This window comes from Myripristis murdjan, chromosome 6 (genome assembly GCF_902150065.1).
Source record: "Myripristis murdjan chromosome 6, fMyrMur1.1, whole genome shotgun sequence".
Lineage (NCBI taxonomy): Eukaryota > Metazoa > Chordata > Actinopteri > Holocentriformes > Holocentridae > Myripristis > Myripristis murdjan.
The window spans coordinates 12,693,380-12,710,404 of NC_043985.1; the positions used below are offsets into that span (position 1 = coordinate 12,693,380).

Genomic DNA, 17,025 nt, shown 5'->3' on the forward strand with positions numbered 1-17,025 from the left:
TAAAAATAAATAAATAAATAATAAATTTTTTGTTCTTGTCACTTGTGAATGTGGCGGTTAAAATGTCCATCGGAAAAAATTACCTGTCATTTTTAAATTAAATTCCTCTTGTTTTGTCAAGAAGGTAACATCTTCAATTTTGTGTGGAATACATCTTTACATACTACTTTTAATAATTTAACAGCAGACAAAAAAAAAAAAAAAAAAAAAAAAAAAAGGCAAGAAACAGAAATTAACTAGGTAAACACATTTCATACACTTAAAACATGTCTGGTTAAGATGATACAATCAAAATGTTTGTATTTTGTTATTAACCCTATTTTGTATTATGAATGGGCACCGCAAGATTAAAAAACAACAATACCTCACACATTTATATTTTAGGCCTTCAGTTTAGCTATTTTATTTGATTTTTACATCAGACTTTTACCTTGTCAAAGAAGTCTAACAACATACTGTATGTTCACACAGTCCAAATGGAAGAACTCATCACTGAGGTTCCCAGTTCATCCAAATCTCTGTCAACATCATATCAGATCTCTGAATTAACTGCAGCTTGTAAACCTGAGCCCACACGTAAGATGATCCTGGTACTTAGTCGATTTGTAATGCTCATGCTCAAAGTTAAATCAATTTTTGCCTAGTTAAGTGTCTGTCAACACTATAAATAGACTACCTACACACACTTGACTGATTTTAGTTTGTATTTTTTTTTTAACCTAAAAATGCACATTATTTTTAATAGTAGTAGTGATAGTGATAGCATTGAAAATATTGCTAGTTTTTTTAGACTGGTTGCTTTGTAAATGATTTCTTGAACATGCTCACTTACATGATCCACTTCTATACTGAATACACACACACACACACACACACACACACACACACACACACACACACACACACACACACACACACGCCAAAATGTCCAATAAATAGGTGGAATTAACCATAAGTCATGTAGCATGTTATCACATTATCTCTCACTCAAAAAATTTATTTCACAAAAAGATTATTAGGTGAAATAATGGAAATGTTTGCAGTAGCATTTACAGTTTTGCTTGGTTTTTAGATATTTGTGTGCACTATAGGCTGTTCTGGATACATTTCGAAGCAAAATACTATAATTTCTTGTCCAGGTCTATGGGTAGTGTACAGCAATTGTAGTGAAATTTGAGTTAACTGTGGAATAACTGAAAGGTTTAAGCCATTTTGAGGGGAGAAAACAGTGATGGACTACAAACTCCATTTATGCCTAAATTTGGATACAAGTTGTAAATCCATAGCAGGTACAGCTGATTCTCAATGAATTCCAAAGATTTTTTTTTGACATTTAGATGGTTATTATGGGACCATCCTCAGGAGAACTGGTTCCATACTTGAGTATATATTGTTCTAGACTGGACTGCTGTACAAATTTTTGTGTGTTTTTATTGAAGGAGAGGCAACTTTAGACAGGACAGAAAGAAAGAAAGACAGAAAGAAAGCATGAAAAAAATAAGCACAGAAAAAGAAAGAAAATATACCAGCAAAGGAACAGACTAGCACCCTTTAGGGCCTAGTTGTCTGATTACAATATATTGCAAATCTTGGTGATTTCCTAAGGTCCAATCTAAGAAAACAATGAAAAGCAGAGCACAATGCATTTGCAATGCTGACAACATTTCTATGGTCCTGGTCCAAACTACTACACAAATGAAATCAACGAGTTGAAAGGAATGGGCTGGATTGACAAAAAGTGCCAGTGAAGTGCAAGTTTAAGTGAAGTGTTATGATATGTGCACACATGGAGCATCCACACATGGAAATATATCACAGGAAGAATATATATTTCACATCCATATAGAACATCCATGCTGTGGAGACAGCAGGATTAGAGAGGCATATTAACAGGTGCAGGCAGAGCAGGTGGTGTTAGAGGTGAGGGTCGAAAACAACACAAGATTCAAACACCAAGGATGTGTGGTGAAACAGAAAACTCTTGAGGAAAAATTGGGTTCTTGGAGACGTTTTAATTTAAATTACGCAGCCAACGTCAAACCCCAATCTTAGAAAACAAAGGAAATGTTTTCCCCCAAAAAGGTCATGCAAGATGAGGAATTTTGAGATATACTTGAAAAAAAAGGCAGACATACCATTAGTCGGATGCCTGGCAAACGACACAGAAAATCTCTTTACTGCCGGCATAGAGAACAGCTCTGAGGAGATAAGAAAGGTAACTGGTATTACTGGGAATGCAGGCTTCTGGTACCTGGGTCTGCCTGTTTTTGCGTGAGTGTGTATGCGTGCGTGTGTGTGTATGTGCTGAAGAGAAAAAGAGGGAGAGAAAGAGAGACAGGCAGAGGAAGAGCGAGAATGAGAGGGAGAGTCAGCCTGTCAATTAATCAATGTCCGTTTGTCTGTCTGCAACCAAGATGTGTGAAAATGAGGGCATCTACAGTGTGTATAAACAGAGCAGAGACAGACTATCAGAGGATGTGACTGGAAAGGCTGTGGAGTGGACGGAGTAAATGATGGATGTTTTGGCTGAGTGGTGTGCATGCAGAGGGATGATACTGGGCTTTAATTTAGTGGCCATTTCAGGGTGACAGAAGACAATCTGTGATTCCAACCACTCTTTCTTTCTTTCCCACCTTGGACTGCTACTGACTTTCTCTTTAGCTCTAACAAATGATGTGAAGGGAGGGAGAGACGGGATGTAATCATGGGGATGGCAGCGGTAATTGCACTGGAGACAAAAACAAAGAAATCCTAAGACTATGTAAAGTACATCAAGATCATTTTGCACGATAACAACACCGTAGCTCTGTCTGTGGTTTTACCTCAACGTATAAACCAGCTGAAGACTTCCTTTCAAAACAATTCCATCGAGAGAGAGAAAAAAAAAAACATAAGCTGCCCTCACTCCCCTCTTAAATGAGCAGTGTTGACGTCAGTCTAAACCCACACCTGTCTCTCAGCGACCAGGACATAACATGATGTAACAGCTTTGTGGAAGGAAAGCATCAGTTTCCTGCTATGAGTGTCAAGCCTTGCAGACAGAGTGACACCCGGTGGCCAAACTGAGCAGCTCATTTTATTTCACACCCGCAGTGACAAAAAAATAAATAAAATAATGTAATAAATAAATAAATAAATATAAAATCCTGCAGTTTTGCCAATGTGCAGATACAGTGTGTGCTCCCATATAATTTGCTGGTAAAATTAGCTTCTGGGCTGACCCAACTTGAAGATGTGTCAACTTCAGCTGAAATTACTGAGCAGTCCTGTGTAATTAAACATCCATAACCATGTCAATAACACCCGGATGTTTGGAACAATCAAAGTTCCTATAGAGACCCCTGGTGGCTGTGGAAACAGCCTTCTATACTCACTGTTTAACACAGTGAGACGGGAAAAAGGGTAGGGAGGGAATATGCGACTGGGAATTATTCAAAGGTGGATTACTGGGTCTTGAAAACATATCTGTTCCAAATAAAAAGCTGATTTTCTCAACATAAAGCTTAATTTGTGATTAATGAAAAGCCGGACTTCTTGCATCCAGACACAAAAGCTATTTTACTGTGGATTATGAAATTAAGTTCCGTAAGCGGTGACCTAATTACAGCAGAAAAACATGCACAACGGAAGACAAGTTCAACACACTGAGAACTCAGGCAGGCGGTGGTGTAATCAATGAGCGGTCATGCTGATCAGGAAGATGTAAAAACATTGATCACTGATAGCCACGATTCATCACACAGTCCAGTTCAAGCTCGCATGCTCAGCATATACTGCACAGCCAGTCAATCTGCTGTCAAATCAGTGACATTATTATGCACGCAGCATGGTAAATCACTCAGGAAGAATGATGCAATGGTCTGAAACTGCTGATTTGTGTTTGGGGAGAGGGGGCCAGAGAGGGAAGAGGGAAGGGTTCTTTTATTAACCAAACAAAATAGTGATGTTTCCCATGAAACTAAAGGCTGTGAAGCTCAGGGAAATGGAAAAAGAAGCCATTTCAAACCCCAAGTCAGCCCAGAGAGGAGCTGCGAGATCTTCTCAGTGCCTGGCAGTAAAAAAACAAAACAAAACAAAAAAAGAAAAAACAGGAAAGGACAGAGATGGAAAGCCCCGTCTCGCAGGAGAGGAGAGAGAGCTGAGATGCAGGGGAACGTACCGAACATACCAATCTGGCACGGCAGACTGCCGGGGGACAGAGGTGGTTTGCGGTGGTGGTGGTGGTGTGTGCGGACGTAGTCCCGCAGGTTGGGGGCGCTAGATGACACCCCGAGGACAGAGGCACTGAAGAGGCCAGAGCGGAGGGAGCCTGTGTGAGGAGGAGCCGCGGGGTTTGACGGGGTGGGGGGGCGGGACAGAGGAATGGATCAAGTGGGAGGGGAGGAATGGAGGGTGTGAAGGGCGGGTATTAGTTTTTATTACACACCATGCAGTTATTATTATTAACAGACTGTTGCTATGGGGAGATTATGGCATGTGTGTGCACATCTGAAAAAATATATTGGTGTAATTATGCAAAAACCTTGCAGCCCATGTTGGGTCAGTTTCATCTTTTAGCATCAGCTAGAAAAATTAGACAGTCCTCCAGAAAATCCTGCAAACCCTTGGGCTTATGAAACCCTTTCAAAATTGATTGGGTTAACTTAAAAATGAACGATGGTCAACGTGAGAAAAAGGCTGTTCTGAGTTTCTACAAGATTTTCATCCAAAACTGACAGCAAACATAGGGTCTGTGTGTGTGTGTAGATATGGGGCATGCATTTGTTCTCAATGTACACAAGTGCAATGTACACAGGATGTGTGTGTTTGTGTCCCGAACACAAAAGAGACACATTGAAGAAGGAAATGTAACTGTCACCAAACCCTCCTGTGTATTAATAAGCAATGAGAGTTATTTTACTGACATTTTGTGTCATTTTGTCACCATTTGCCTTTGTTTCAAGTGAGTCTCCACAGGTCTCAGTCTCATCTAAAAAAGTTGTGGTGTCGGATGTCTACTGTTTCTTTGTTCTATATATACAAACCCGGCCGACCCTGACACTCAGGTTTGTGACCAGTGGAGTGTATGGTTGATGAGGGGGATGGGACAGGGTGGGGAGACGGGATCACTCTCTTGACAAGGGCTTCACACATAGATAATCTACTGCTATGCCTCCCCCTCAAAGGACGGTGGGTGGCTTAAAAAAGTACTTTTGATGTTGTGTGAACCAAGCCCCACAGCTGCTTTCAGACTTGACATATTCAAGTGCCAAATGACATGATGATGGACGCAGGCATGGAGAAATGGGACTGTAGCATAAAATCTTTCATAATCAAATGACAAAATCTCTTTTTCTAGAAATGCACTGAACTTGTAACTAAGTGCCCAAAGTAAGCAAAGTACTAAGTTAAAATAATTCCCATTTGATGACACTGTAAGGAGAACTGATATTGTTCAGAGCAAATGTCATTTAAAACATAAAGTTGGAGGAGTTGGCATTTTTTCAAAGAAGAGCTTAATCGTGAATGCTGCTATACTTGGGTTCAAAAGCTCAGTGAAGTGCAGGAGACAAAAATTGTTTCCACAAAGCCACTCCAGTCCGCTTGTCACATTTACGGTTTTATGGTTTCCTCCACTCGGCGCTCTTCTCGATTTATTTGAGGGTCATTCATGCTTGTGGGAGCGTCACCACGTTGGCAGTTTGATGGGAGTGATAAGCCCATGGGAACAGCACAAAAGGTTCTTTGGTTAGGGCAGTGACTCTGTATATAAACATACTTAAAAGAAGAAAAAAATCTTTTGTTAAAAAGAATGAATAGATTCACAAAAAGTCAAATGACCCAAAGGAATCCATGGGAGTTCTTAAAAACTGGAACATTTTTTGTGTTTTCAAGCATACTTTGCTGCTATTAGAGCGTGGTGCTTTAGACCAGGAGTTTGCAACCAGTGGCCCACAGCCCCCTGGTGGTCCAAGCAGGTACTGCAGCTGGATCCTGACCATGAATTCAATAATGAAGTTTGAATGTGGGAAACTTTTTTGTGAATAATCAAATTCATTCAAATATATAAAATTTATAAAATTCAAGGCGACCTCTCTGGATTATGATACAAATACCTGGTCCCATCCAGTTCTTAGTTGCATGTTTGCTGCTAATTCTTGAGTGTGTCAATAATGTCCCATGTGTTTTTGGCCTGCTGATACATACACGTTAGATATTACTTTACTAACTAGTACCTAAAAGAAGCTAATTGATTATGTTAATGAGAAAGCCTTTTTGCAAGTTTCACTGAAAAACAAAACTAAGTAAAAGTGAATTATCGCCAGAGAGATTAACTTAAATTTGGACCCCCAACAGCGTTCCCAAGATGGGGATCCTTGCGTCACAACAAGCTGAAATTCCATGCTTTAGAAATCTTTCTAAAAGTGTTCTTCAAAGCACTAAAAACAGCTTTAATACAGCTTTTATCCTCACTAGCCTGAGGTACCACTTTTTGGTACTGTATAAAACTTTTTTAGTGTTCAGTATGATGGCTGCTTTATATTGTGAGATGTTCTAGACCAGACCAATTTAACAGTTTGTCCCAGTTAAACTGTGATGCATGAATCTTAATATGTAGGTATTGATAAATACACATGTAAACTCCTACATGTAAATGTACAGTGAGTTAAGGAGGACAGCATTTTTATAGTTACTGTCCCGTTAATATATCTTAAGGCAAAAAAGTCAATTTGCTCATGAAAAGTAACCTCTTGGAAATGTATTGGAAATAAGAAGTAATCATGTTCTGTATGTTGTCACCTTATCGCCTAGAAAGTATCTCTGCACATCCGAACAGTACGTGAAATCAGAGATCCAACTCTCCCTGCTGACCTCTTCCCTACATAGTTAGGACCTCTGGGCCTTTGGCTGCCGTAGTGCTGCTGTCATGGAAGCTATGTAACTATCAGTGTGTGTGTGTGTGTGTGTGTGTGTGTATGTGTGTGTGTGTGTGTGAGGGGGATGGGTTGAAGGGGTGATTGAAAGAGGGAGAGATAGGGGCTAGGGCCAAAGGGAGGAAGAAAGACAGGGAGAGCAAGAGAGAAAGAGCAAGAGTGAGAGTGAGAGAGAAAGTGAGAGTGTAAAAGTGAGAGAGAGAGAGAGAGAGAGAGAGAGAGAGAGAGAGAGAGAGAGAGAGAGAGAGAGAGAGAGAGAGAGAGAGAGAGAGTGAGAGTAGGGGGAGGTCACAGCCAGGGCTTGAGATGGCAGTAGTTCAACGATGACAGCTGGAGATAAATGTGCGGTTATGGCAGTGTATCTGTCGTTGGCATAAAATCTCTCTCTCTCTCTCTCTCTCTCTCCCACTCTCTCTCCCACTCTCTCTCCCACTCTCACTCTCACTCTCTCTCCCACTCTCTCTCCCACTCCCTCTTATGCAGGAGCACACACACACACACACACCAAAAAAAAAATTAAAAATACAGGCACACACATACACACCAGGCAGGAGGTGCCCACCTAGGCCGCTGGCTGGTTTGACCTCAGGAGACTGGCGCGAGGGGAAGAGTCGGTAGGACGAGGAGCCTTTGGTTGACTGGGTGGGTGAGGTCTCAGAGAGGACCTGAGTGAGGCCATAGAGAACAGCAGTTATGGCTGAGATAACTGCTCCAGTAAAAAAGTGCAAGTAACACCAGACACTTGATGTCTCCCATTCAAAATCCAAGGGATTTTTGCATTATCATCTCTGTCACAGTCTGATTTCAGCTGGCATTTAAAGTGTGGACATTTTTATCTGCATGTCTCTCTCTTAAAGTAAAACTGAACTTAGTAAACTCGGTTAACTTGGTAAACTTGGTAGAGCGTGGGGTTGTATAGTAACCTGGACATTATATTTCACACCATGTGGCGAAGCTCAATATTAGCTGCTCCGTGCTCCCCTTTGATGCAAATCCATAATACTGTATTGGTGTATCTCCATTCACTTCCAAAGTAGACTTTTAGCACATAAAAAATTTGAATAAAGTGGATTATGTCAAAATAAAAAACAAGTCCTGGTACACATTTTTCATGGTATTATGATAATTATTTGTGAAAGTACAATACGGTGATTTCTTACTGGCGCAAGGTTGTTATGTGGAAGTTTTCTCAACATGCTTCTTGCTGGATCTACTTCAATTCAATCCAACTCAAACAGGAAAATAACGAGAAATGAATGGAGTGACACAAATAAAGTATTCGGGATGAGCAGCCCAGGGTTGAAGCAATTAATGAAGAGTTTTCACCACCATGTGGACTCATAACTCCGAGGTAACTATACAACCCAACACAATTTTGTTTTAAATAGGACTGGATCCACTGGATTTTGCTGCCACTTTCCAACCCAAATAATTATTTGCTAGCAAAAAGCTGACACTTTAGAATTACTACATGATCTGCAGATTGCAGAACATGCAGGGAGCAGCCATATGGTACCTCCATGGATCCCGTCTTCCGGTTGCGAATCATGGGACACCTCCTCTGGATGGTGATTGGCTCAGAGATGGGGATTGCCTGATCGGGCTGGTCTTGGGAGAGGTCCTCCAGGCTGCCCTGATTGGGCTGCTTGTCTTGATTCTGATTGGTCAGAAAACAAGAGAAGGAAATTAATGACAGTAATGATATTAATCAATGACTTTTAAGAAAAGGTGCAATATAAAAAAAGATAAAACACAATAAAAAACAAATACAACCAGAAAAATAAGAACAGAGAGAATTACATAGATAAAGCAAATAACAAAATAGAAAAACAGTGTGAAATAATAAAACAATAAAAGACATGCTAAAAAACAAGCCTTGAAAATGAGTTTTTAGCAGAGATTTAAAGGTTGATACTGATTTAGTCAATTTAATTTCCTCTCTTCAAATGAATAACATCTATGGACACTCCAACTCAAAACATACAAACATACATTACATTAAATAAACCTGAGGTATTGTCCCGCCATAATCACCACACCATGATATACTGGGTAATTAATTAAGCTAGTTAATGCATTAATCAGCAAACATTTGTCTTCACATAACTTGGGGTGTTTTTAATTTAAACTCCATCTCTTAAAACATTAACGAGTCATAGAAATTTAAAAAATTAATTAATTCAAAAAACAAAGTATTATTGTAGAAGTTACTGTGTACATACCAGACATGCAAACTAATGATGGGAGGAAAATAGATACAGAATCACTTAAAAATAATTCAGTTTGGAATATACAAGTTTGAACCCCCTGGAACACACAGAGACACACTGAGATGCTGTCATGACGATATAGTGTCCCTCATATCATGTACTACGGTGATGGGTTACTGGAAAAGACACTGACAAAGAACACTATTGCAATTGAAAGAAAATGCTCCAACTTTCTGTGGAATATTCTTGTCCACGCATGTCAAAAATGTCAGCACATGCTTTTTGGAGAGATTCCAATATTTGGGATTTGCTCACTTTGAATCAAAAGACAGATTTTCTTTAATTTGTAAACTCAATAATCTTCATAGCTTCACAATTCCAAATAAAGGTGCAAGAGGGAAAAAGACACTAAAGCTTCTTGCAACTGTGCAACCCTATAAGACCATTACAAGCACACACGCAAACTATCCCACACATGCACATGTGCACAAGCACACACACACACACACACACACACACACACACACACACACACACACACACACACACACACACACACACACACACACACACACACACACACACACACACACCTCAGAGGAAGCTGGGCGGAAGCCAAAGCCGAGTGGTACGTTCTCTTCATCCTCACATCCTTTGACTCCTGGGCTGAAGTGGAGCTCCACATGGAAACGCTCCTCTGAGGATGGGTCCTGCTCACACACACAAACACACACACACACAAGCTGGAGCAAGCTTAAAGGAACCTATACATAAAACTGCAACAGTAAGAATGAGAAAATGTGAGTAGGTAACTAACTGACAAGAACAGTGGAGGAGGTAAAACAAATAAAAAGTTCATTCAGAGAGGCAGCAGGCAGACCTTATTGTTATCCTCATACAGCATGATGACTATCTGGGTCATGTAGTTGAGTTCAGTCACAGCACTAAGGTAGTCCATAGCCTGCTTCCACTGCTGGTCCTTCTCCTCCTGATACACATTCATACACACACAGGAAGGCATACGCACACATCATTCATACAAACACACATATAAAAAAACATTCCTCAGCACACAGGGAGAAAAAAAATCACATCTTCACAACACCAAAAGGCAAACATCAATTTTATATTGCCTTCCCCTGTCAAGACGTTATCCTCTATTTAAAAACACTGAGGCAATAATGTCCTTAAGAATACAATTAGGTACAACATTAACATTTTTTTTTTTAAGGTGGATAACAATATCTGCTATAAAGCCTGCCATAACGGCCAACATGCCAATATTTAGACCAATATATGTATTTTTTTAAGAATCATTATAAGTCATACTACAAATGCAGGTGAAAAAAGGTTCAGAAAACTTTTAGTTTTACACCGTAAAATCTCTGTTGTACTCTATGCCACCAAGAAAACTGCCTTTGTTGGCAAGAAGAAAACTGACTGTTATAAATGTTTCAAATCCTGGCCCCTTTTGGTCATCCAGGGAAAACCAGCTCAATTAAGCATAATAACTGGAGCACGTCTGATTTTGAATTTATGTAGAGTATTACATACATTACATAAATCCATTAAATCTATGCTGAATAGACTGGCCACACCTACCGCACTTCCTTCAACTCCTAAAAATTATATTTGTGAAATGATATTAGTGAAACTTTACAAAAAGCTTCCATTCTTAGGTCACCAACATGTGAAGCAGCTGATAAAAAGAACAGCTCTTAATCCAACAAGTCATCAGAAGCAGACGCCTAAGAAAAGTGCATCATCAGCCACGGAAAACAAAAGCAGAAAAACTGTGACGTACATCCAGCAGTCCTCCATAGCGGAAGATGCTGAGCAGTGAGTGCACGTGGCTCTCGCTGGTGAAGTAGAGCCGAGTCCGGACGTGGCGGCCAGGAGACATCACACCCCGAGAATACCTGAACACCAGGGGACAGGAAACAACAGGAGAACTTCGTATACGGCCATGTATTATTGTCTGTGTGTGTGTGTGTGTGTTTCAGTGGTGGTTTGTGGCCTCACAGAGGGTGCAGCTTGTTAACCGCCTCGTCCTCATGTGTCCTCTGCAGGTCCAGCTGGATCTTCTTCAACAAAGGAACACAGTAAGCCTGGGCGATGTCCAGTTTCTCTGCTTTGCTGATGCCATACTCCTACGTGATATGGAGGAGCAGAGAGAGACATTTAAACAAACTGGGAAGTTTCATTCATCCATTTTCTCTACTCAGTTACTCCTCTTGGGGGTCACAGAGGGCTGGAGCTTATCCCTGCATAGGGCACCTTTGAGCTGAAGGCTGGGAAACACTCTGGGCAGGTCAACAGACTTGCACACATCCACAACCAGGCAATTTAGAACCTTGTTTTGGTTTTACTACCTTGTTTCTGGTGGGTGTTTCTGGAAACAGAAACACCTCTGCATCCACTGAAACAAAATGTTCACTCTAAAGCAATGTTTTGATTTATTTCTCATCCTGAATTTAGTAATACCTTGCAGTCTGTAGAATTTGGAGCTGAGCTGCAACATCAGAACAGAAGAAACCTCCTCAGTTCCAGCTGGTTGATGAGACATGAAAACCAGCATCATGTCGTCTTCATCAACCAGCACACGAGACATGAAAACCAGCATCATGTTGTATTCATCAACTGGCACAAAACAAAGAGATTGCACAGAAAGTCTAGCAGACCTAAGCGGCCTTGCATTATCTTTGGAGAGGAGCAGGAATCCCTGGTGACAACCTCTGTAGGAGCCACACACACCTGCCGTGGCTCTAGTGGCATTTTGACACAAAAGTACATGGCCTAGGTAACTGACTGAAGTAGTATCCATATGGCACATTCACAGCACTATTGTTGCCTGGGGAAAAATTGTGCCAGCATCAGGGAGCATGTACAGATCACCAATAGACTCCTTCCAGCATTACACTTCTATTTTACATATTTTATATTTTGTTGACTGCTGAACTGAAAAGTTACACAAAGGTTCCACATAAAAGGTCCACTAAGCATTTTACATGTTTAGTGGACCTTCAAACACTCTGTAATACTACTAATAAATAATCCTAAAGTTCCTAAACACACAAACTTAACTGAGTTATTTCTAGTCCAATGTTAGGTGTTCTTAGAACTGCGCCGTCATTCACTCCTATTATTTCTAAAGTGAGCAAACCCTGACTTAAGCCCAGAGTTGTAGCTAGTCCCACTTGCAACAGAATTACAGATTATAGCACTACAGAGGTTTTCACACGCTAGATGTAAGTGTAACAGGTGCACTGCTCTGGACTACTGGCAAATTCCCAGGTCCAATTATCAGCTCTGGATGACTTGACGCTTCAGCCCTGCGTGCACAACCTGATGCAAATGACTTGCACACGTCACATTCAGGACACATTTCTTCTCGTACAGTTATACCATCTGTCAGTCTGATAATGTGAATAGCCAATGATGTGCATTTACACACCATGCATACTAGGGGTGTAACGGTACATGTATTCGTATTGAAAATTTTCGGTACAGGGCGTTCGGTTCGTCAAAACCGAGGTACGTACCGAACCGTGATTTTTGTGTATCGTTACACCCCTAATGCATACTGTGCTGGAGAGTAAAACTATACATCAGCAAAAACAAAAATGTAAACATCTATAAATATATCCATGTCGTGCAAAGCCTCTCGATTAAATAGGATTTATGTAGCTATCTGTATGATGAAGACATTATGTGTAATCTTCAATAGGTTTTATCTATTCTATTTATATCCTTCGTATTTTTGTTGTTGCAATAAGCCCCTGCTTTTGATAGTCTTGTTGTTTAATTTTTTTCATTATTATTCCGTTTCTATGCTTTTGATGCCTAATTTATATTTCATTTTATTTAAGGTAGATTATATTACCATGACTGCACTAGACAAAGGCCAATCTTCATTAAAAGAGCTGTAATAACACTGGTATTAACCTGTGGTATGACTATGTCGGCCAGGGCGCGAGAAAGTCTGAACAGTTCCAGTGTGTCCTCCAGGCCCAGCGAAGCGTTGTGCTGCGTGTCGTATTTGATGCAGTCATAGATGTCGGGGATCTTGCTGATGTCGTAGCGGCCGCTCTTCATGCGGAAGTCTCTCTCCAGCTTGGACCAGCGCTGCAGCATCAGTTCCAGGGTCTCACTGTGGTAAAGCTGAAGGTCTGGAAGACAAAAAAAATCAAGTTGTCTGGCTGATGATCTTTAAAATCTGGATTGGTTTAATGCCAAAAGAGGCTAAATGTTAAAAGGGCATCAGGACTTGTGACTCGAAGGTTTAGCATCCACAGACTAACAGAAGAAAAAAACAGGGGGGCAAAAGCAAATGAGCAGTTCTGTCGCTGTCATCAACAACTACAATGTCACAGATGTCACTTAAGCCCAAACAGCTCCAGGCGGGGCTGCAGGGTGGCCAGCAGGTGGGAATGTTTCTGATTGTACAAGTTTAAATACATAAAAACTCACAAACAATATGTATGTGAAAACATGTTGGCTGTCATTTATTTGTTCTAAATGTATGGACCTGTAAAACCCTTTGAGACTGTAAACAGTGATTGGGGGCTCTAAATAAACTCCAAGTTGAGCTTTTAATCCCATGTTGAACCTAGGCAAATAAAGGGAGATTTGTGAAGCTGTCAATTAATATAAATCGAGATGTAAATACATAAGAACCAACTACATTGTCCGATCTAATGTAGATAGGTAGGTATACAAGGTGAGCATAAAAACTATGGCAGAGGAGTACATAAGCACATATTTTTTGGGTTAACCAAATGTAAAAATCTACTTTGCATTTGTCTATTTGAATGTTAACCAATGATGACTTTTGGCAGCCTCTGTTGTCATCAGATTGTGAGGTCTGGTGAGGTCTGGTGACTTTGTAATGCTAAGATGTAACTTAAGCAACAGTCCAAAATTAACAGGCTCTGGTAATTAATAGGTAGTTGGAAGACAGAAAACAAACATCAAAATGTGTATGAATCAGAGCCTCGGTTTAAATACAGCTGAAGGAAAGGAAAAATATTGTTTATAAAGGTCATGCAGTGAACCTGGTAAACTAAGAGGATCTTTTCTCCCACAACTGGAAAAAAAATAAAACAGAGTAAACGGATAAAATCCAGTCAAATTTTAGACTGACATGTGTGCTTTAATGAACTTAAAACAGGCTATTGTCCCCAACTCTGCCTGAAAATATGTAGAACCAGAAGACCTGCAGACTCTGGCCTTAAATAGCAGGACTTTAACTAAGAAAAAACATGTCTTTTATTTTTTGTCCTCCAAATACCGTTGTTTATTGAGCACATACAGGTTCAGACTACCTGCAGACTTGGGGTCCTCCAGTCTCTTGCGGATCTGTGAAGTGAGGCTCTGGATGAGGGCGTGCACCTTGTCACAGGTCTTGACTGGGTTCTCGATGAGGTCCATGGAGTTGACCAGCGACGGGCTGCCTGTTGGGGCCAACTGGGACCCAGTGGACACAGGGAATAGATAACTTATTCTACAAGCAAAGTAGTAGTAGCAGTAGTAACTAAGGGGTTAGATAGCTTTACACTGACAACACATTCACAGGCTTTTGTTACAGTTTACATTTTCTGCCTTTTTTGATACTTTTGTCCAGAAAGACTGGGTAGTAGAATAAGTAGAATAATCTTCCATTCCCAGACAGCTGAAATTCCAAGGATCCAAGAATAAGAGGCATAATGCTCTGACAACAGACTAAACAAAACATTCCTGAGACCTTGGAATGACCATGTAAGAGAAAAGAGAGTAAACAAAAATGAGAAGTTAGAAACAGGAAATAAGAGTTAAGAGTTAGAAGTAATTTATGTATTTTTCAGTATGAACCTATTATTTACTGTCCACTGTGTGTCTTCCTCTGTCCCTGTGCACTATAGGTGATGTCCTCCTGTCTCTGCACAGTATGTACTGTGTCTTGATATTGTTTCTGCAGAAGTGCCACTGAGATCAAATATTGCAAAATTATTGTGCAAGGTGAATTAAGAAAGTACTTCTGCTATCATGTAACTGGCGTCACATGAAATAGCATTCGGTTTTTCACCAACTATATTTTGAGAGCAGCAAAGTACAATGGGAGGTGGAATTACATAATCATATGCTGACAATTCTTTCGATAAGTTGAAATATGTAACCATTGGAGACTTGGCAAAGTGGGGAAAGAAAAAGAGTGTGTCGACCTGTTGGGCTTGAACTTTTAGAGGCTTCAGAGTATCCTGCTAGCATGATATGGCATCAGGGAACTTATCATAGATTTTTCAGTTTTAATTTCAGGATTTGTGTGTGAAACACAGTGTACCTTCTGATAATCTTCCTGTGTAAAACTCTGGTTCTTCTGCATGATTTCATGTAGCCTAGCTTTGACCTTCTGTTGGCAGTCAGTCAGGGAGTCACTGTCACTGTCCAGCAGTCCGTTCATGTTAGCACTCTTCACCATCTGGACCAGGATTGGGGTCAGCTCCCCTTCTAGAGCCAGCAGACCCTACAGAGAAACCAGAGAATCGTAATTCAAGTCTTGGAGTCGCATTTCTATCCAGTGATCCCTTTATCTTTTTCAACACTTCAGTGTCCTAACTGGATTGCTAGATATGGGAATTGATGCTGTCTCTTGGGCACAGTGCTAGTTGTTTTGAGATAGATTAAAATGCAACTGTATGCACAGAAGCACATTTATCGAACAGTCCAGAATACAAACTTATGCATGCATAACATGAGTTTGGCACGGACAGCAGAAAACACAGAATGGTTAAGTCAACAACTTTTTCATTTGTTTATGTATATTAAACGCACTCTTCAAAGCTTGTACCAGTCAAAGACCACATAATCGATTCTAATTTTTATTACCATATTCCCTTTTTGAATTTATGCCATACATGGAATAGAAAACTACCTGGAAGAGCCCATGCAGCCTAGCTATGTCCTACGGTTGTTCACCAAAATGTACATTATAAAAACAATAGATCTGAGGGATCTAGAGGCAAAATGGTTCACATTTTAAGGTAATTTCCTATATTTGGTCGACTAAGGACAGCTTCTGTAGTTGTTCCCAGGATATTTAGCTAATTTAATGTTGTTGGGTACTCAGTAATTTTAGTTTTAGCCAAACATGCCAATCTTTCCAACCTTACGTGTTCAAAATGGCCACCATGACAAAATGGACACAATTACCTTGGCGAAAGCAGCAGCTGTCATCTGGACCCTGCCTTCATCTGAGGCGTAGATCTTGAGGTCATGGCGGTATGTGCTGTGTAGGCGCAGTAAACCACAGCCAGGAAACCCAGCATAGTCACCTGGAAGTGACACAGTGGAGCATAACAATTCACTGCGCTGGCTACACCACTAAGATGCAATCATTTTGATTGGTGGGGCTAAGTCAGGGAGGGCATTGAAAGAAAAGAGGGAAAAAACACGGGGTGTTGATTCTACCCCAAAGTACCAACGATTTTCTTTAAAAAACAGTGACCCAGGCGATGCACTCCAAGCTGGGTGCAGCATCACTTTCAGTTCAAATTATTTTCCTCACAATGGAAGAATGGTTGAAATCTTTTTTAAGCTTTCGACATGGCTTGTTCCTCTGCTTTATTCAGTGATGTGGCTTACGCAATGAAAAAGATGAATTGAAAGTGAGGCAACAGATGTTATCAAGTAAACCCCCCAAATTACTCAAGACAACTCCCCTGAAAATGAGATCACATACTTCAGATCACCCACCTGGAAAGAGAAAAATGACATAATCTATTAACGTGCTAAATGCAAATTAATGCACTGATGGTTTGTAATATGTGGATGCATAGCAGCACTACAGAACAAATCACACTGCTGCTCCATGCATTTCTCTTTTATGCATTTATCAGGTTATTGTATCTTGCTTGACAGAGAAA

At 40.4% G+C, this 17,025-nt stretch overlaps 1 protein-coding gene across 10 annotated transcripts in view; it reads right to left on the bottom strand.

The window, feature by feature from the left end:
- The window catches only part of ppip5k1b (diphosphoinositol pentakisphosphate kinase 1b), a 59,817-nt gene that overhangs the window by 14,349 nt on the left and 28,443 nt on the right, over positions 1-17,025 (bottom strand). Inside the window, exons 16-27 of one of the 10 annotated variants that reach the window (XM_030053695.1) lie at positions 16,313-16,434; positions 15,444-15,626; positions 14,449-14,590; positions 13,070-13,293; positions 11,147-11,274; positions 10,929-11,043; positions 10,005-10,112; positions 9,718-9,834; positions 8,431-8,571; positions 7,477-7,579; positions 4,169-4,309; positions 2,136-2,198 (exon numbers count right to left, since the gene is read on the bottom strand). In XM_030053695.1, the coding sequence (XP_029909555.1) occupies positions 2,136-2,198; positions 4,169-4,309; positions 7,477-7,579; positions 8,431-8,571; positions 9,718-9,834; positions 10,005-10,112; positions 10,929-11,043; positions 11,147-11,274; positions 13,070-13,293; positions 14,449-14,590; positions 15,444-15,626; positions 16,313-16,434 (1,587 nt within the window). Of the gene's footprint in view, positions 1-2,135; positions 2,199-4,159; positions 4,310-7,458; positions 7,580-8,430; positions 8,572-9,717; positions 9,835-10,004; positions 10,113-10,928; positions 11,044-11,146; positions 11,275-13,069; positions 13,294-14,448; positions 14,591-15,443; positions 15,627-16,312; positions 16,435-17,025 lie in introns of all 10 variants that reach the window. The other 9 variants (XM_030053694.1, XM_030053693.1, XM_030053692.1 and 6 more) reach the window with 9 other exon arrangements.